This window comes from Vulpes lagopus, chromosome 3, assembly GCF_018345385.1.
Source record: "Vulpes lagopus strain Blue_001 chromosome 3, ASM1834538v1, whole genome shotgun sequence".
In the NCBI taxonomy this organism is placed as follows: Eukaryota; Metazoa; Chordata; class Mammalia; order Carnivora; family Canidae; genus Vulpes; species Vulpes lagopus.
In genome coordinates this window covers 64,552,082-64,574,432 of record NC_054826.1, presented here as the reverse complement: position 1 = coordinate 64,574,432, position 22,351 = coordinate 64,552,082, and the positions used below count along the sequence as shown (strand labels likewise).

The 22,351-nt window shown below is 36.3% G+C and overlaps 1 protein-coding gene across 12 annotated transcripts in view; it reads right to left on the bottom strand.

The window, feature by feature from the left end:
- CFAP70 (cilia and flagella associated protein 70) overlaps window positions 1-22,351 on the bottom strand; it is a 94,789-nt gene that overhangs the window by 3,143 nt on the left and 69,295 nt on the right. For 9 of the 12 annotated variants that reach the window (XM_041750847.1, XM_041750855.1, XM_041750851.1 and 6 more), the window contains 7 exons: window positions 17,276-17,422; window positions 16,619-16,740; window positions 15,055-15,207; window positions 14,188-14,349; window positions 11,775-11,864; window positions 9,715-9,816; window positions 179-226 (listed from right to left, as the gene is read on the bottom strand). In XM_041750847.1, coding sequence (XP_041606781.1) covers window positions 179-226; window positions 9,715-9,816; window positions 11,775-11,864; window positions 14,188-14,349; window positions 15,055-15,207; window positions 16,619-16,740; window positions 17,276-17,422 — 824 coding nt within the window. The other 3 variants (XM_041750850.1, XM_041750852.1, XM_041750858.1) reach the window with 3 other exon arrangements.

Genomic DNA, 22,351 nt, shown 5'->3' with positions numbered 1-22,351 from the left:
GCCTGTGTCTCTGCCTCTCTCTCTCTGTGACTATCATAAATAAATAAAATAAAAAATAAAAAGCCTCTGGAAAATATTCACATCCTGAAATGCTGTAAAGTCCTGAACTAAGCCAGCATCTTCCTCCTAGTTTTCCAACCTTAGTACAGTACAAACTTCAGGGGCATCTGTATCATACCTTCATTGTGTACTTATAGGCCTGCTCAGCTTCCAGTTGCCGTCCAGCCTGAAAAAAAGAACAGCAGCTCATGATTTATTATAAACACTATGGTGGGAAAGGATGTTGCCACAAACGTTTCTACCAAAACAGGATTCCATACCTTCTTAATAATCTTTTCCATTTTATATATATAATATATATATGAATATGAATATATATATTATATATATATTCATTTCAAAAAGTTTAAAGAGGGGCAACTAGGTGGCTCAGTCAGTTGAGCGTCTGACTTGAGCTTAGGTCTTGATCTTAGGGTTGTGAGTTTAAGCCCTGAACTGGGCTCCAAATTGGGTGTGGAGCCTACATTAAAAAATAATAATACAATAAAAAACCAATAAAATTTTAAAAATGAAAACAAGCTTAAAGAGAACTTGGTCTCTCATCTCCCCCTGCCCCCCAAAGCCTCATGAATTACTTGTCTCTCTCAGGATTGAATCCATTCTGTTCATAATAGCTAAAATATATAATGCTTACTTTGTGGTTTACTTTGTTTTAGGTGCTTACATTGTTTTAAGTCCTTTACATACTTTCATTCCTAATCCTCAAAACAACTCTAGGAGAAAAAATTTATAATTCTGTGTTTACAGATGGAAATACGTAGGCACAGAGAGGTTAAGTAACTTCCCAGAGTTATGAAGCTAATAAGTGGAGGAGCTACATTTTAAACAATGCAGCCTGGTTCCAGAGTCCAAGTTTTTAACTATATTATGCTTTATCCTGCCTTTATACATTAGAAAAAGCAGAGATGAATTCCTTCCACATAGATCTGGATATGGGATGAGGACACTAAATATTCCTCCCAGTTATTCTTTGCATGAAGTGCTCATCTAGGAGTTAAATGAGAAAAATATGAATTCACTATTATACTTAACAAGTTTGTGCTTAACAAGTTCGAGTATGCAGTGTCACTTGGGAATACATAAATATGAACTACATGCATAACAGAATATTGAACAAATATGAAAAGTATAGAATGTTCAGGCTAGAAAGAAAGTTAGTGAATATCTAGTTTAATTTCCTGATCAAAGAAAAAAATTTCCTGATCAGTGCTATTTCATGGAAAATTTTTACTAGTTCACAAAACTTTCATTATCTAAAAGACCTTCCTATAATATCCACACTTCAAAGATTTGCTCACCTGAAGTTCATGGAATTTCAGTTCATTTTCTAGCACATCTTCCTTTCCTGTACTATTACCTTTGTTTCACTTCTGCCACAGGAAGGCAGAAGTCCAAATGATGTGAGAATCCAGAACAGCCAAAACAATTTTGAAAAGACTTTTTTTTTTTGCTATTATGGAAAATGCTACAGTAAACATTCTTGTACATGTCTTCTGGCATTTTTCTTAGAAATGTGTCTAGATATAAAATTGCTAAGTTGTAGCTATGAATTTGTGTAAAGAATACCATATTGCACTTTGAAGTAGTTGCACCAATTTATATGCACTAGCAATTATGAGAATCCTTATTAATGTTGATAATATCAGACTAATTTTTCCCAGTCTGATGGGTGTGAATTCCTGTCACATTGCATTTAAAAAAAAATATTTTATTTGTTTGAGAGAGAGAGAGAGCACACCAGTGGAGGGGAGAGGCAGAGGGAGAGGCAGAAGCAGGCTCTGCTGAGCAGGGGTTCAATCCCAGGGTCCTGCAATCATGACCTGAGCTGAAGGCAGACGCTTAACTGACTGAGTAACCCAGGTGCCTTATCACATTGTCATTTTTTTTTATTTACTTATGATAGTCACAGAGAGAGAGAGAGAGAGAGGCAGAGACATAGGCAGAGGGAGAAGCAGGCTCCATGCACCGGGAGCCCGATGTGGGATTCGATCCCGGGTCCCCAGGATCGCGCCCTGGGCCAAAGGCAGGCGCCAAACCGCTGCGCCACCCAGGGATCCCCTCACATTGTCATTTTAAGTTGCATTTTCATGATTACAAGTGAGGCAGAACTTCTTTTCATACGTTTACTAACTGTTATGATTTCTACTTCAGCAAGCTGTATATTCCTATCCTGTGACCATTTTCCTTTCTTTTTAATTATTTCGAGAGGGGGAAGAGGGAAAGGGAGTGAGAGAGAACCCCAGGCAGGCTCCACACCCAGCACAAGGCCTGAAGTAGGGCTTGATCTCACGACCCTGAGATCGTGACCTGAGCCAAAAATCAAGAGTCTGACGCTTAACTGACTGAGCCATCCAGGTGACCTGTGACCAATTTTCAATCAGATTGAAATATTTTTTCCCTTATTGCAGGACATATTTATATAGTAGCTATATTATATAACTCTATAAACTGTAATTGTTAGTTATAGATGTTACAAGTATTATCCTACAACCCAGCAATTGCACTATTGAGTATTTACCCCAAAGATACAAATATAATGATCTGAAGGGGCATCTGCTTCCCAATGTTTATAGCAGCAATGTCCACAATAGCCAAACTATGGAAAGAGCCCAGATGTCCATCGACAGATGAATGGATAAAGATATGGCATATATATACAATAGAATACTACTCAGCCATCAAAAAAAGAAATCTTGCCATTTGCAGTCCTGTAGATGGAACTAGAGGATATTATGCTAAGCAAACAAGTCAGTCAGATAAAGATAATTGTATGATCTCACTCATGTGGCATTTAAGAAACCAAATGGGATCATGGGGAAGAGAGGAAAAAATAAAAAATGACACAATCTGACAGGGAGACAGATCATAAGAGATTCTTAATCATAGGAAACAAACTGAGGGTCACTGGAGGGGAAGGGGTGGGGTACAGGATAACTGGGAGATGGGCATTAAGGAGGGCATGTGATGTAATGAGCACTGGGTGTTATACAAGACTGATGAATCACTGACCTCCACCTCTGAAACCAATAATGCATTATATGTTAATTAATTGAATTTAAATACAATGTTTAAAATGTTGTAAGTATTTATAATAAAGTCCTTAAGGTTTTAGTGTCTTGTTATGCATGAGTTTCCAACTTTAAAATTGTTAATTTATTGATATTTTATTTTTTTGGCTAGTGCTTTTATGGTCATGAAAAAGCTTGCATACCTTGAGGCTATAGAGGTATTCTCTGTATTTTCTTCTAAGCAATCTAAAATTTTAAGATTTAGGCCTTTAAACCAGCTGGAAGTGTGTGTTTATATGTGTGTGTGTGTTTGGTGTGATGTAGGGAACTAATTTTTTCCATATGGAAAGCCAGTTGCTCAATCAGTATTTACTGAATAATCCATTTGTTCCTTATTTTGGGGGGCTCTATAGTTTTTAAAAATAGCTTTATTGAGGTATAATTTACATATAAAATTCACTAATTTTATGGTTCAATTGTGCAACCATCACCACAATCCAGTTTTAGAAGAGTTCTATCACTCCCAAAAAGTTCCTTCATTCCTGTTTGCAGCCAATCCCAATTGCCACCCTTGACCCTAGGGGACTAGGGATCTTTTTTATCTCAATAGTTTCCCTAAATTCTTATAAATTAAATAAAATAACATATGATCTATTGTGCCTTGCTTCTTTCACTTGACATAGTGTTTTTGAGGTTCATTCATATTGTTACATAAATCATAATTTCATTTTTTTCTTGAGTAGACTCCACACCCAACATGGGGCTTGAACTCACAACCTTAAGATCAATAGTCATTTGCTCTACTATTTGAGCCAGCCAGGTGTCCCCAGAATTTCATTTTTTATTGCTGAGTAGTACTCCATGGTATACATATACAACATTTGTTTATCAATTCACTGATGGACATTTGGAATGTTTTCAGTCTTTGTTATTAAATGCTGCAATGAAATACAGAAATCTTTGTGTGGACATATGTTTTCACTTTTCTTGACTATATATAGAGACATGGAATCATTGGATATATGGTAAGTGTATGTTTAACTTTTTAAGACTGCCAAACTTTTCTAAAGTGGCCATACCAATTTGTAACCCCACCAGCAATGTATGAGGGTCCCAGTTTCTCCATATCCTTGTCAATATTTGGTATTGTTAATGTTTTTGATTTAAGCCATTCTAGTGGATATGTAATGTGGTGTTAATTTGCATTATATTAATGAATCCCCTTTCTCTGACATAATTTCAGGTTAAATAAAAGTTACATGAATAATTCTCTCTGTACACACACATAAGTATATATTTTAACTTTTCTGGAACCATTTGAAAGTAAATTGCAGAATGATGCAATTTTAGACTTCAGTATGTGTTTTCAAGGATAGTCTCTTATACAGCCACAGTACAATTATCAAAATCAGCAGATTAGTACAAATACAATACTATTGTCTCATTTATATACCTCATTCTGAGTTTTTCCAAATATCCCCAGAATGTCTTTTTTTTTTTTTTTAAAGATTTATTGAGAGAGAGAAAGAGACTGAGAACGGGAGGAGAACACAAGCAGGAGGGGAAGAGGGACAGGGAGAGAAAATCCCAACCAGACTCCAACCCAAGTGCAGAGCTTGATGTAGGGCCTAATCCCACAACCCTGGGATAAGGACCTGCTCTGAAATTGAGTCAGATGTTTAAACAACTGTGCCATCCAGGCGCTCCCCCAAAATGTGTTTTACAGCAAAATAAAATCTAGCATCATGCCTTGAATTCAAAATTCATGTCCTCAGCCTTTCTTTTAATCTGGAACAGCTCTTGAGTCCGTGTTTCATGACATTAGCATTTCTGAAGAGCATCAAGGACAGTAAATGTAATATACTCCTCAATTTGTATTTGTTTGATGTTTCTTCATGATTATGTCAGGTTCTGAACTTTTGGCAAGAATACCACAAAAATGACATTGTGCTGCATCCTTTCAGGAGGTACATGCTGTTTATCCCAATACTGGTGATGGTAACCTTGATCCTTTGTTTAGATTGTTATCTGCTACATTTTTCTACTATAACCTCACTATGTTCCCCTTTATAATTAATAAATATCAAAAAAAAAAGAAAAAGAAATAAATATCTCATGGGGAAATGCTTTGAGACTGTAAAGATCTTACTCCATAAAAACATCCATAATTTCAGGATACATTGGTGACTATTCCCTGAATATTATTATGGTCGTTTCCAAATTGTGATTTTCTAATTCCTTAATTCCTTACTCATTTAATAGTTGGCCTTTCACTATAAGCTTTCTTCTCTACCATTCATTTATTTGTTCAATTATATTACTGTGGGCTCATAGATTTTCATTTGTAATCCTTGACTAGTGACAGTGGGGGCTCCCCTTTAGGCCAGCCAGTTCCTTTGTTTTTTGTTTTTTCCCTTTGTGTTTTTGTTATGTCTCAATCTTTGAGCACTTTTTACTTTGCTCCAACAAGAAATTCCGGTCTCATCTTGATTTTCCCTATCCCAGTTCTAAAATCAGCCATTTCAAATAAGCCTATGATTCTTTTATTTTTATAAACTGGGCAAATTTCCTAGTTCCTTTTAATGGACTCCAATTTTTTAGGTTTTCAAGACCTGAGCACTAGGTATACCCACCCATGCATCCCCCAATTATATATAATATCTATTTATAAAATCCATCAAATTTGAGCTTATATCTTCAATTCTAACCCTCCAAGATCATTCAGTCTTCCTGGTTTCCATATTTGTAACTTCTCTGACAATGAGACACTTAGCTCCCATTACCCACAATATAATCTCTTATTTGGAAAATCATAGAATACTTAGTAATTTCAGAACTGCTAACTCCTGACTCCGCAAAAAAAAAAAAAAAAAAACCAACAACAACAACAAAAAAAAACAAAACAAAAAAAACCCAGCTTAATAACTGGAATCCAATATTTGTATAGAGGAGTTTTTTTCTCTTTAGTCTGAGAGTATATATTTCTTTTCTTTTCTTTTTTTTTATTTATTTATGATAGTCACAGAGAGAGAGAGAGGCAGAGACACAGGCGGAGGGAGAAGCAGGCTCCATGCACCGGAGCCCGATATGGGATTCGATCCCGGGTCTCCAGGATCGCGCCCTGGGCCAAAGGCAGGCGCCAAACCACTGAGCCACCCAGGGATCCCTAGTCTGAGGTATATATTTCAAATAATCTTTCAAAAGTATCTTAAGTTAGTTCTCTTTTTCCCACCTTCAGTATTATTATTATGCTATTCATGGGAGGTAGTTTTGTTGTTATGATATTATACAATCTCCCCATTTCTTGTTGATTTTGTTTCTTTAAAAAAAAAATGAAACTAACATGGTTCCAAAAGTCAGATCTGTAACAAAGAGGGTCACCCCCGCATTCTCTCTCTTCCTTCTACCCTATGTCTGCCCATGAACTATAGAACACACTCTCATTAATCTCTGGTTTTTTCTTCCTTTTTTTCTTTTTTCTTTTTTTTTTTTTTTTTTTTGCACAAGTGAGCCAATATGTATATGATTTCTTTTTTTCCTTCTTTTTTATACAAATGGGTAATGTACTATAGAAAATCTTGCACATTAGTGTTTTTTTTTTATTGAAAAATATATCCTGGAAATCACTCCATATCAGATCATAGAGATCTTCTCCATTATTTCTTTCAGCAGCATAGTACTCCATTTGTGGATATAACATAGTTTATTCAAATATTGTCCTATGTATGTTGTTTACAATATTTTGCAATTGCAATAATACTGTAATCAATATCTTGTGCATGTATAGTTTTTTGTTGTTGGAGGAATAGATTCAGGGTAAATTCCTAGGCTATCCCAATTATTTTTGAATAATCAAAATCTAATCGAAACTTGTTTCCATATATATGTGGGTCTTCTTCTGTCTAGCGATTCTGTTCCACTTTCCTATTGCTACACTAATACCACTGAGTTTTAATTATTAGAGCTTCAGGGATCCCTGGGTGGCGCAGCGGTTTGGCGCCTGCCTTTGGCCCAGGGCGTGATCCTGGAGACCCGGGATCGAATCCCACGTCAGGCTCCCGGTGCATGGAGCCTGCTTGTGTCTCTGCCTCTCTCTCTCTCTCTCTCTCTCTCTATCATGAATAAATAAATAAAATCTTTAAAAAAAAATTATTAGAGCTTCATTATAAGGCTTGATAATTCATAGAAAAACCTTCAGTCCTTATTACCCTGTCCATATTGTCATTGCTATATTTTGGCCTTTATGAGGCAAATGAATTTTAGTGTTACTTGATCAAGTTCCTAAAAAAAAACAAAAACCTGTCATTATTTTTATTGGAATTGTATTAAAATTAGATATTGGGGAAATTTTCTCAACTTTGTTATTGAAACTTTCCTGTCAATGAACATAATATCTATATTAGATCTTCCTTTATACATTGCGATAAAGTTTTATGCTTTTACCCATACAAATCCTAAATGGGATTTTTAAAGTTAGACTTTCAAATTGGCTGTTCCTGATAGTATTTGATTTTCATGTTGATTTTTTTATGTTAATCTTTTATGCAGCAACCTTTCAAATCCACTTCTTCTGTGTTAATCTTTATTGAATAGAAAAAATTAAAAAATCAAAAAGGATATAATAAAATATACATTTTCTAAAAATATTTCATTTATTAATTTGAGAGAGAGAGCATGAGTGGAGGAGGGGCAGAGGGAGAAGCAGACCCCCCTCCCGCAGCAGGAAGTCAGACTTGGGACTGGATCCCAAGACTGGGATCATGACCTGAGCAGAAGGCAGATGCTCAACCAACTGAGCCGCCCAGGTGCCCCTAAGATATACTTTAAGAGGGGTTGCTAACCCTGTCCCTATCTACTCTGTTCCCCAACTTTTCCCCCCAACAGTAACCACCATTCTTTGTTTTTGTTTTTTGGTCTGTTCTTTCAGTAGTGAAGCATTTTATTATATCTTTCAGTTTTTAAACTTCCTTTTAATCCTTTTCCTCCAATTTCTTTTGTGTGTGTATGTGTGTTATTGCCATGGTAGAACTTCAGTACACAGGGATCCCTCAGAGCTATTGCAGGCTTTGTTCCAGACCAGCGCAATAAGGTGAGTATCACAATAATGCAAGCCAAATGGATTTTTTGGTTTCCCAGTACATATACAAGTTATGTTTACACTATACTTTAGTCTATTAAGTGAGCAATGCTAGATCACATTTAAAAAAAATGTATGTACCTTAACTTAAAAATACTTTATTGCTAAAAATGTTAAGAATCATCTGAGCTTTCAGTGTATTGTAATCTTTTTGCTGGTGGAGGGTCTTGCCCTAATGTTGATGGCTCCTAATGGATCAGGTGAGGGTTGGTAAAATTTGGTGTGGTTGTGGTAATTTCTTAAAATAAGACAGTGATGAAGTTTGCCACATCAATTGACTCTTCCTTTCATGCATGATTTCTCTGTAGTATGTGATGCTGTTTGATAGTATTTTACTCACAGTAACTTCCTTCAGAATTGGAGTCAATCCTCTCAAAGCCTGCTACTGCTTTATCAACTAAGTTTGTATAATATTCTAAATCCTCTGTTGTTATTTCAACTACCTTCACAGCATCTTCACCAGGAGTAGATTCCATCTCAAGACACTACTTCCTTTGCTCATTCATAAGAAGCAATTCCTTATCTGTGAAAGGTTTTTTCATGAGATTATAGCAATTCAGTCACCTCTTCAGGCTCCACTTATAATTTTAGTTCTCTTGCTGTTTTCACCAAATCTGCATTTTCTTCCTCCAGTGAAGACTTAAATGGCTCAAAAATCATCCATGAAGGCTGTGTCAACTTCCAAACCCCTGTAAATGTTGATATTTTGACCTCTTCATATGAATCACTAATGTTCTTAATGAAATCTAGGTTCCAGAAGGTTTTCAATTTACTTTACTCAGACCCATCAGGGGAACCACGATCTATGGCAGCTATAGCCTTACAAAATGAGTTTCTTAAATAATAAGTTTGAAAGTCAAAATGACTCCTTGATTCATCTTTCCTGACCCCAACCCTAGGTCATACTCTGATTATCATATACTTCATATTGAGGAAGGGGATGCACAAGCCTGGGCTTGGTTAGCACACCCTGTCTGGAGCCTGCAGAGCAGCTTGAAAATGTCACAGGGAGCCCACCCAACCCAGAACCCCAGCTGGTTGGGATCCCTGGGTGGCGCAGCGGTTTAGTGCCTGCCTTTGGCCCAGGGCGCGATCCTGGAGACCTGGGATCAAATCCCACGTCGGGCTCCCGGTGCATGGAGCCTGCTTCTCCCTCTGTCTATGTCTCTGCCTCTCTCTGTGTGTGTGACTATCATAAATAAATTTTTTAAAAAAAGAACCCCAGCTGGCAATAAGCCCTGGCCCATCCCACTCCTGCTCACCTGTAACCAACAAGCCCAAATGGCTTGCTCTCATTTCTACAATCCCCTTTCCAGACAAACACATGGGAGTATATCATTTTTTGAGCACATTCCAAGTGCTTCTCAGACTGGGCCCCTCCTTCATCATCAGTATAATGACCACATCTAAAGCTCGTTAAACCTCAACTATCATGAATTGATGACCATTTACTTACTTCCTCATATCTTTGCCCTAAAAGGGCATTGTGTAAGGTAAATAAACACTCACTTTCAGGCTGACCAGAGCCAGATATGCCCACACTTCAGCATTGTAGTTGTTCAATGCATTGGCTTCAGAGAGAGCATCCTCAGCCTCTGTAAACTCCTCCAACTTGATAGAAAAAGAAAAGTGTGAGTTAAGCCAGAGCAGTTTTCCCTTAAGCCAGCTGGAGTTAGTTTAGCTTAAAACACTATGTCCAAATAACAGTGGTAATGTGACCTATACAAACAGTTTTCTGTTTTTAAAATTTTTAGCTCAGAAAAAAATAAAATTTTTAGCTCAGAACTCTTTCTTCAAACAAAATCTTATGTGGTAGCCCAATATATGAACCTGTTAAAATAAGAACTTGGATTAAAAATCCAGGTAGGGAAATCTGGAGTCCTGCCTGCTAGGCTCTCAACTGACATCCCTCTCTCCCTTCTTTCCTCTACAGAAGTTCCATCAAGGCATCCATGAGCTTCAGGTGCCAGAACTGGAAAACCAGAAGTATTCACTATTGTGTATGCATCATTCAGTGATTTCCCCAAACACAGTAGGCTGTTAGATCCATGTATTGTTTCTTCCTTTACATTGTGCATCCTTTTCTTAAGGTTAAAGTCCTATCAGCCCATCAAAATGCTAAAATTAGTTATTAATAGTACAATCTTGAGCAATCAGTACATTATTCAGGCTCTAGAATGCTCACTATCCTCTGGACATAGGGATATCATATGTCCAGATATCCCTATCTGGACAAAGGGATATCAAAATTTTGTAAAATTTTCCAAAAGATTACCTAAGGAAGAAATAAGGCACTCCTCTCCCCAGTAGAGTAGCTCTTTGGTTTTTTCTGTTTTGCAAAGAAAATTATGAGTTTCTAGACCTGAGACAATATGAAGAATGGCCTTTCAGCAATGCCCATATTTTGGTCCACATTTTAAATGTCTCTAAGATATTGATTCCATTTTGAATCAATATATTGATTCATTATTCAACCAATATTATTCAATCAATTATACTTGCTAAGGATTTATTCTGTGACAGGTAGTATGCTAAGTAAGTGAATAAAAAGATAAAATACAACCCCTCAAAGAGTTCACTGACACATATGTAAAAAAAAAAACGAAAGCCCAAACACATAAATAGTTACAATACAGAATAAACATTTCTATAATAAAAGCATATATAGATCTAGTGGAGGGACATAGGAAAATGGGAATAATTCTACCCTGGAATTAAAGGACAGATTTTGAGAGGAAACATTACTAAAATGAATCTTGAAAGATAAATAGTCTATTAGATGTATGAGGTGAAGAAAGACATTCCAGATAAAAGGAATATCATATATGAAGGCATGGAGGCACAAGAGAGTGTGGTGTGGTCAGGAAACTCTTAAGTATGCATGTATGGCTGGAGAAAAGAGATTTGGGAAGATAAAATAATAAAACTAAAGACTAGGCATCAATCATATATTGAATTTTATTCTAAATTTTTTTAATTTTATTATTTATGATAGTCACAGAGAGAGAGAGAGGGGGGCAGAGACACAGGCAGAGGGAGAAGCAGGCTCCATGCACCGGGAGCCTGACGTGGGATTCGATCCTGGGTCTCCAGGATCGCACCCTGGGCCACAGGCAGGCGCTAAACCGCTGCACCACCCAGGGATCCCTGAATTTTACTCTAAAACAAAGGGTAGCCATTGGAGAGTTTAAGTAGGGGAGTAACATAATATTTGCATATTTTAAAGACCACTTTAATAAAAATGTGGGAGATGGATTGAGGTAGGACAGGAGATCACCCTAGCAGATAAAGCAGGGATGAGGCTTGAATTGGAGCTGTAAGAATAGGACTAGAGAGGGATTACATGTGGGATTTTTAAAGAATGTTTTATTTTTATAGTACAGATCAACTATTGAGTTTACTGAACACCTTTGAAAAGTAACTTTTCCCACCAACATTACAAACTCCCAGGATGCCAAAACAAAAACAAAAACAAAAACAAAAACAAAAAACTCCCAGGATGCTTGGAAGACCAAGGAATCAAGGTCTGCTGTATTGACAGGCCTATTCTTGAGCCTTCATCTTCTTACCCGATAACAGGCTATTCCCAGTCCCAGCCAGGTAAGGCATGAAGGTGATCTCTTACAGGCTTGCAGATAGGTTTTCTTTGCCTTTTCATACTGTAGAAAGAAAGCACCACTAAGCTATTGCTCTTCTGGAAGTTTTAAATGCTATATTGCTAGGATAATTATGGGGCTTCTGTAATTGTACTCAAAATCTCAATCTCAATCTCTAAATGAGCACTCAATTTTTTTAAAGGTATAAGTTTTTCAGAGCAGTTTTAGGTTCACAGAAAAGCAGAGAAAAATACAGCAATTTCTCATATACCCACTGCTGCCACACATGCATAGCTTCTCCCATTATCAACATCCCCCATCAGAGTGGTACCTTTGTACAAGTGATGAAGCTACATCATTATCACCTAAAGTCCATGGTCACATTTGGCATTATACATTCTATAGGTTTAGACAAAGATATAATGACGTGTATCTATTATTAGAGTATTTTCACTGGCCTAAATATCCTCTCTGCTCCATCTATTCATCACTTCCCTTCCCCAACCCCTCAAAACCACTGATCTCCTTACTGTCTCTATAGTTTTGCCTTTTCCAGAATGTCACACAGTTGGAATTATACAGTATGTAGTCTTCTCAGATTAGCTACTTTCACTTACTAATATGTATTTAAGCTTCCTTTAGGTTTCTTCATGGTTTGCTAGTTTATCTCTTTTTAGTGCTTAGTAATACAGGAAACATTCAGAAAGACTAAAAAATTAAATTATAAGGCATCACAACTTTTTGTTGCTGCTATTGTTTTATTTTAAATAGAGAATTGGGTGTTCTGGGGGTAGAAATGGAATGAAGTCAAAACAAAAGCACAGAGTCAAAAAATAGAATGTTGATAATTGTTGATATGGGATGATGGGTCCATGTTGGTTCATTTCTACTATTCTGTTTACTTTATGTATTTGGTTTTTTTGGGTTTGTTTTTTTTTTTTTTTTTTTTTGTATTATAAGTGGGCTCCATGCCCAGCATGGAGCCTAATGCAGGGGCTGAACTCATAACCCTGAGCTCAAGACCTGAGCTGAGATGGAGAGTTAGATGCTTAACTGATTGGGCCACCCAGGTGCCCCATACTTTGTATGTATTTGAAATTTCCCATAACAAAAAAAATTCTTTTTTTAAATTATAAATTTATTTTTATTGGTGTTCAATTTGCCAACATATAGAATAACACCCAGTGCTCATCCCATCAAATGCCCCCCTCAGTGCCCGTCACCCAGTCACCCGCCACCCCCTCCCCTTCCACCCACCACCCCCTCCCCTTCCACCACCCCTAGTTCGTTTCCCAGAGTTAGGAGTCTCTCATGTTCTGTCTCCCTTTCTTATATTTCCCACTCATTTTTTCTCCTTTCCCCTTTATTCCCTTTCACTATTTTTTATATTCCCCAAATGAATGAGACCATAAAACGACAAATACCTACCATTTGCTTCAACGTGCATGGAACTGGAGGGTATCATGCTGAGTGAAATAAGTCAATCAGAGAAGGACAAAAAAATTTTTTTAGAAGATCTTGGGGTAATTTCTAAAATGGAGAGTAATTGCTATAGAGTTAAGTTAGAGTTCCCTGTGGAATGAGGTTAGCCTCAGCTAAATTAAATATAAACCTTCATGTTAAGGAAGAAGTTTGAAGAAGTTCTTTTGACATTTTCCATTAGTTAAGTAAAGCTAAGAATGTTTCCAATACTGATAGTAAAAGAAAGTTAGCTTAAATATTAACTACAACAACATTTATTGTGTTCTACACAACTTTCTATCGTAATGGTTAAAACTACAGACTCCAATATTAGACTGCCCGGGTTTGAATCCTGCTCTAGTAATTACTAGTTTATCTGATGTTGGTTGAGTCACTTTACCTTTGGATATAAAAGTATCAATATCATATTACTATGTTGGTCCACATGGATGGATGTTAATGCTTGAACAGTGGTCAGGTTCCAGATCATGACTTGATTTATTTGTTTTTGTATATTTTTTATCGGAGTTCGATTTGCCAACATATAGTATAACACCTGATGCTCATCCCATCAAGTGCCCCCCTCAGTGCCCGTCACCCAGTCACCCCATCCCCCCGCACACCTCCCTTTCCACCACCCCTTGTTTATTTCCCAGAGTTAGGAGTCTCTCATGTTCTGTCACCTTCTCTGATATTTCCCACTCATTTTCTCTCCTTTCCCCTATAATCCCTCTCACTATTTTTTATATTTCCCATATGAATGAGACCATATAATGTTTGTCCTTCTCCGACTGACTTACTTCACTCAGCATAATACCCTCCAGTCTATCCACATTGAAGCAAATGGTGGGTATTTGTCGTTCTAATGGCTGAGTAATATGACTTGATTTATTTACATGGTTACTCTCCATCCTCTATGCCTCACCTCTTTCTCTTCCAGATAGATTTGCCCCAGTCTCAGGAAGATGAAGTGCATCTCAGAAGCATCCACTACAAAACTAATAGTTCGTTCATAGCATGCCTTGGCTTCAGCGTGATTTCCACTTAGAAAATAGAGATGGCCCTTCACACCCCAGACATTAGGGTTCTGAGAAAGTAAAGAATAAGTAGTACTTGGGATGAGGTGGTATTTAAAAGTACATTAATGATCTTTGTTTAAAATTTAAATTAAATTAAGTCCTTTCTTTTTCTAATAGCACTCAATTAGAAAGAGGGCCATTTAGTTGGGCTGGGGGAGTATTTTTCTAGGTCTGCCCCCTCATTTCTTTCTTGCATTTTTCAAAACTATTTTGTCTTTGGGGTAAATATTAAGAAAAACATTCAAACAAACCAAGAGAATGTTCACAATATGAAAACAGAAGAAGTCCGGAAAACTTGAAATAGATCAGCTCTCTGCTAAAGAGATATCCTTTTTTTAAATTTTATTTTATTTATTCATGACAGAGAGAGAGAAAGAGAGAGAGGCAGAGACACAGGCAGAGGGAGAAGCAGTCTTCATGCAGGGAACCTGACGTGGGACTCGATTATACCCCAGGCTGAAGGCGGCGCCAAACTGCTGGGCCATCAGGGCTGCCCTAAAGAGGTATCCTTCCTTATCCTTTTCTCTGCCCCTTGCAAAACTCATAACTGCTTGAGAAAAACGAACAGAATGAAATAAATTAGTTTACGGAAAGTTGATGACCTCCACTTCTGGTAACCAGAAATCTATCTGTGATATGGAATCACCACCTTTAAGAAAGCCTGCTTGCCTCCCTCCAAACTATACTCAAGATGTTCTAGCAAAAGTTATTACCAGGTAGTCCATTTGAGCTGCTTGTTGAAGGCATTCCTCTGCCTTGGTGAAGTCCTTCTTGAGAAGGTGGGTCTGGGCCAGCACCAAGTAATACTCACAGCTGGGGCCTCCTTGAGGGCATAACAGCTCATGTGCAAGCACTCTTTGCACATACTATAAGGAAAAATTAGATTATAAGGAATATGTAAATAGCTGTATTAGCTCTTGCAGTTGAATATTATGTCCCTGATAATAACAAATAAGAAATGAAATGATTATCAACCTCAAAAGGTTAGAGGTGAATTATAAAGATTCAGCACATCATGGGTCCATTACCAGGTATTCTACCTGGTAGATGTAGACATTTCAAAGTGTAGACATTTCAAGATGTAGACATTTCAAAGTGAAAAATCTGCAGTACTGCACAATTCTGGTCTTGCTGGTGAGCATACTAGGTGAGTTTTTGCATATATTTATTATGCAGCAGATAAAAAACACATTAACCACCCCACTGACACATGAGGTAACTTTTTCAGGCAGCTGTAATTATTCAGAAAACTGACAGTGAGGCAAAACCTCCTTTTCTAAAATTCTAAACTCAAGGTCTTGGAAACATAAATACCTGTTTCTGAAAAACTCTTATTTGTGTTTGCCAGTTTTATACTTTGGGCTATTCTTTGTTTTTAATGCTATATAAGGCTTGCGAATTTGACAAAGTCAGATGTACTTTCTAAGCAGAAGGAAGAGCCCTTCTTTTCTTCTCCCAACTCCCATTAACACTTACATCTTCTTAGAAAAATAGTAAGAAGAGGTTCTGGAGCTGTTCCCTCTACATACATTTCTGGCTCTTTGCCCTGGAGAAGGCGGGGATAGTGACTTATTTAATCCGGGAGACAGAAAGCCTGTTTCTCTATTGGGAAATGTGTTAAAAGCTCCTGTTTAATGTGGCCTACTCCACCCTTAAGTGGAACATGCACTCTTCAGGATCAAGGCCAAGTCTCCTGGCTACTGCATTTTGCTCTTTCTCCTACTGCTTGCTTCACAGATATATTTCTTGTTTCCCATATGGTAGGCAGACCTCACAGGACGCTCTTCTTCTCTGGAGGAAGGGACAATTCTCCAGTAGCTCTACCCATGACTGCATAAGTAAGTCAAATCTGAGGCTAGTCACATCTCCAGCCTAATTATACAAATAAAAAAATAATATTTTTATTCCCTCATATAGTATCATGTATGTGTTTATAATTGTTTACAACCTAGAAAGGAAGAAGGGTATATGATTAGGCTCCTGTGAACCCCCAACACTCACATAATATGAGTTCTGATAATAAATATATATCCTTTAGAGTCTGATTTTGCTCTGCTGGTATTCTGAGGGAACAGATTTGCAGTATGGTCTTCTGATGCTCTCTGTAGAGAGTGGTTCATATTTGGATGTTCATACCATTGGGCCTACAGTATACTCTCAAAAGCATATTTGATTTCTGCATCATACATATTAAAGCTTGGAAAGATACCAGTATGGATTGAAGGAGTAGTTCACTAAAATATTTCCATCTACTTGCCCTTTCCCAAATATTCTGACCTGCACAGCATTGACTTTCATCAAGAAACGTATGGTCTCCATGAAGATGGTGGCAGGAGTTTGGGAAACACCATAAGGGCTAGGATACAAAACGGTTGATGAATCTTGACATTTTGATGTTTCTGAAAATATTATATTAAAAGAAGAGATGATTAGATGTAAAGGAAAAAAATGTCAGAAGCTCAGGCAGTGAGCTACATTACTACCAAGATAGCAAGGAGAAAATTCTGATCTAATATATGAAAGAGGTTATGGTCTGAAAAGCAATAGATTCCTTTAGGGCAACAGTGCCCAAAGATCTCAAAAGTGCTCAAGGTTAGACTACTGGTGGTCGCAAATTCATGTCACAACCAAATAAAATGGTTATTAAAAGTATTCAGATCTTCCTGAATGTGAAACACAACCTGTAGATATTCTAATCATAAGTCTGTAGTTAGCCTCTTCTCCGAGCTAAATACAAATCCTTGCTTATTGAGAGAGTTGCACTACAGAGTTCAGATTATCAGAACCTAACTTCATATGAAGGAACTTAGGCAATATGACAAATAATCAACTTCAAACAAGTTAAGATTGCCATATTGGTCATCATAATAATTTTCATCCTTGTCTAGTTTGTTTATGCCCTTCTTTCAAGTGGAAATCTTTATTCCTAAGTACCTTTTTTCACTGGCATCTCCTTGAGAAGTATGTTGGATGGTTTTTGGCTGATAGTTGGATCCTGAGATTGTGTAGATATAATGTGCTCTCGTGAGTCAGACTGCAGTTTGGAGGATTCTTCAAGAAAGTCATCTAGAATGGATGGTCCTAAATAGATTAAACTTTAATGAGGAAAGAACCCCCCCCAAAAAAAATAAATAAAAAAGAAAAAAGGAAAGAAAAACCCTTCCTATATTAGATATTAAAAGGTTATTACAGGATATAAAATATAATTATTTTCAAAGTTTAAGAAGCATATTTCCTTTTTTTAAAATTTTTATTTATTTATGATAGTCACACAGAGAGAGAGAGAAAGAGAGAGGCAGAGACATAGGCAGAGGGAGAAGCAGGCTCCATGCACTGGGAGCCCGATGTGGGATTCGATCCTGGGTCTCCAGGATCGCGCCCTGGGCCAAAGCCAGGCGCCAAACTGCTGCGCCACCCAGGGATCCCAGAAGCATATTTCCTAAATATTGCAGGGATAAACCTGTTTTATAGACTTTTTATATTTCTTTCTTTTTAAAGATTTTGTTTTTAAGTAATCTCTACACCCAATATGGGGCTCAAACGTATAACCCTGAGATCAAGAGTCACATGCTCCACTGACTGAGCCAGCCAGGTGCCCCAGACTTTTTATATTTCTGAATAATTTAAAAAGTTCAAGCCAAATTGACAGCACAGCTTCTATAACTATGACCCTTAGTCCAACCCTGCTGCTAGCCTGAGTCATGATCATGTCAAAGAAATACTTATTACAAAAGCTATTTGCTAAATCCAGAATGTTAAGGATCTAAATGAGAAAGCTAATATATTTTTAGATTAAATTCAAACTCCTGAAGGACAGGAATTCTGTTCTTAGTGTTCAAAAATCACCACTATCATCGTCATCATCATCATTAGTGGCTATATTCGAGCATGATTATATGCCAGGAATTGTACTAAAAATTGTACTAATAACTTTAATGTATAATCTCACAAAACATTCACTATGCTCCTTTAAGCAAAGTGAATCACAGAGAAGTTAAATAATTTGCTGAAGCTCTTGAACATGCCTTGCTGCCTTTCAAATAAATAAATGTATGATGAATAAAAATAAAAAGCAATGCCAGGCGGGAAATGACCAGTGCCAGATGACCTCCCAAGAAGAGGTCACCCTCAGCTAGAGCAAAAGATATGGCTTTGAAAGTTGGATAGGTAGAGGGGGAGGTGCGTTTAATACTGAGACCATGCTATTGGCAAAAACACAGAAGTAGCAGGCTAATTATTTTAGTGGGTATTGAGGGTTTCCTAGAGAAAATTAAGGGAAAGACAGGTCGGAGCTAGACTGTACTGATATTTTAATGCTAGGATTTTTCTTCTGTAGGCAAAAGGAGAAAACAATAGGGTTTTAAACAGAAAAATTAAAAGATGAAAAGTGGTATTTTGTAGCAAGGAGAAAAAAATACAGATGAGGACAAAGAGGTTTTAGTAAGGCTGTCACAACAATCTGGATATTTGGTAATGAAAAATCGTGTGGAAGCTTAAAGGGAAGATGCAAGGAGCCTTTTTAAAAAGACTTTATTTGATTATGAGAGACATACAGAGAGAGGCAGAGACACAGGCAGAGCCCAATCCAAGACTCAGTCCCAGGACTCAGGATCATACCCTGAGCCAAAGGCAGATGCTCAACCCCTGAGCCACTCAGGCATCCCACAAGAAGCTTTTGAAAGAGAACTAGATAGTCTTGAGAATTAACCCGCTATAGGGAAGTTCTAGAAGTTCAATCTAGAAAGGAAGAGGAACAGAAATGACTCTGAGATCATGATCTTGGGTGCTTAATAAAGCAATGTAAAATCAATTTGGGAGATGAGGAGTTGAGTTTACTAGTAGAAATCCAGCTCCTTAAATAAAAATCAAAAAAAAAAAAAAAAAGAAAGAAAGAAGAAAGAAGAAAGAAAGAAAGAAAGAAAGAAAGAAAGAAAGAAAGAAAGAAAGAAAGAAAATCCAGCTCCTAGGTTCTAGAGGGATGTTAGGGCTAAATATAGAGATTTGAGAGTTATCAGTAAATGGAAAATGTGAGTGCAGGTGAACTCTTAGAAAGTAAACTACATTATTGGGAGATGATTACATGTAATGAGTATAACAAGAGAATCTAACAAAGAAAACCCAAACTGTTGGGAGATGTAGGAGGCAATGCTACACTGTATTTAAGGAAAGAGAATGGTTAAATACTTCAGACTGATGACTGAAGAGTACGTGATGATCTTAATGAAAAATACTAATATTCAATTTTTTGAGGTATAATTTATATATAATAAAGTGTTCCCCTTTAAATATATACTTCAGTGCATTTTAACAAATGTATACATTTAGGTAATCACTATCACAATCAAGATATGAAAGATTTCTAACACCCCAAAAAGCTCTCTTGTGTTCTTTGAAGTTAATCCTCAACTCCCAGCCCAAGGCAACCATTAATCTGCTTTCTGTCAATACAGATTAGTTTTGCCTTTTCTAGAATTTCACTTAAATGGAATCATATAATATGTACTCTTTTGCATCTGACTTATTCACTTAGCATAATGTTTCTGAGATTTATCCATGTTGTATATATCAGTAATTTGTTTCTTTTTATTGTTGAGTAGTTTTTGATTGTGTAGATACGAGAAAATTTACTATCCCTTCACCTATTGATAGGCAGTTTGATTGTTTCCAGTTTTTGCCTGCTATAAATAAATCTGCTATGAACATTTGTGTACAAATCTTTGCAATGTCTTCATTTCTCTTGGGTAAATAGCTAGGGTGAAATTGCTGGCACATATGTGTTTAACTTGTTTTAAACTGCGGTTTTTCCAAGTGGCTATTACCATATGGCACTCCCACCAAAAATGTTTGAGAGTTCCAGCTACTCTTATAAACTTGCCATTGCTTAGTATTATCATTTTTTTTTAAAATTAGCTATTCTAGTGGTAAATCACATTGATTTTCAAATGTAAGATCAAACTTCCTTCAGTTGGATATGTTATCTTTTATATATGCTGCTAAAATTTATGGAGTAATATTAATAATTTTTTATGTCCAGGTTCAAGAAGGCTATTGGTGTGTACTCTTCTTGGGATGGATTTGTCTGATTTTGAATATGACAGTGATAATTATGGTCAAACTGTGGGAAGTATTCCGTCTTATATTTTCTAAGTTTATGATAGGAATGGGGTAGGCCTCGAGTTTTCTTTGTCTTGATTATTCAGATTTTCTTTCTTTCTGATTAAGCTTTGTTTGTCTGTCAAGGTATTTACATTTCATACAAGTTGTTAAATTTGTTGACATTATTAATAATTTCCCTTATTATCTTTCTAATATTTATAAGATTTGCAGTATTGTCCCCTCTTTCATTTGTGATATTGGTACTATGTATCTTCTCTTTTTCATAATCAGATTTATCTATTAATTGATCTTTTCAAAGAATCTACAACTAGCCTCATTAATTTTCTTTATTCTTGTCTATTTTCCATTTCATTGACATCTACTCTGATCTTTATTATTTTTTCCTTTTACTTACTTTGGACTTAATTTATTTCTAGCTTCTTAAGGTAGAATCTTGGATAATTGGTTTTAGATCTTTCTTATTTTTTAATAGAGGCATTTAAAGCTAGAAATTTCCCTCTGGGAACTAATATAGTTCATCTTACAAATTTTGATTTGTTTTGTTATCATTCAGTTCAAACTATTTTGTGATTTCTTCTTTGATCTATGGGTTATTTAGAAGTGTACTGCTTAATTTACAAATACTTGAGGTTTTCTTATATATCAAGTAGTGAGCTGGTAAATGTTCAACAATTGGCTTTTGAATATGTATGAAGTCTGGTTTGTAGTGTTTGCCTATCATAGCTGATTTCAAGCAACCAATGTTACATCACTGAATGCAGAGTTAGGAAGAGCTGCATAAGAGCATACCATTATATAGTATTTCTACATAAGAATACAATTATATATACATAACTTCAACAGCACAGATGATAATAAAATAGTAAAATAATAAAGAAAATTATTTTACTTTTTTCAACTAATGCAGAAAAAAATTTTATAAAGTCTAACAGCTGTGAATAAAAAAAGCTCTTTGAAAATTAGGAATAGAAAGGATCTCCTTAATTCTATAAATGTTTTTTGACAGAGTTTACAGTATATTTTATATTTAATAGCCAAATTTAAAATTCATTCCCATTGAGATCGGAAAGAAGATACAATTGACCACCATGACTAACATGTAATATATTATTGGAGGTAGTAAGAAAACATAAGTAGTATGAAGATTGGGAGGGAAAAAGTAACACTAACATTATTGTTATTAGCAGATAATATGATAATCATATTCTAGAAAAAAACAATGCAATTAATTATCTACTAGAATCAATAAAAGTCAAACAAGAGACATATACAAATTCAATCTAAAAACAACAGAATACACTAAAATCTAAAATGTCAAAATCGGGCAGCCCCGGTGGTGCAGTGGTTTAGCGCCGCCTGCAGCCCAGGGCATGATCCTGGAGTCCTGGGATCGAGTCCCACGTCAGGCTCTCTGCATGGAGCCTGCTTCTCCCTCTGCCTGTGTCTCTGTCTCTCTCTCTGCATCTCTTTGAATAAATAAATAAATAAAATCTTAAAAAGAAATAAAATGTCAAAATCAATAGCATACACTAAAAAATACCAGCAATAACCAATGAGAAAATAAAATTAAAGTAAGATTCTTTATGGTAGCAGTGTTATCCAAAAGGTTATTATGAATTACTTAAACAGAGCCTCATTGGAGAAAATGCTATAACTTTAATAAAGGACACAGACGAAGATCTGAGGATATGGAAAGACCTTCCTCATACTTGGATAGAATGATTTAATAACATAGATGTTACCCCTAAAATAATCAATAAGTTCAGTAAGGTCCAAATAAAAACTTCAACTGGATTGTTTATGTACTTGATAAACTCACTATAAAATACATATAGATGAGCCTGTTTTTTTTTTAAGATTTTATTTATTTATTCATGAGAGAGACAGAGAGAG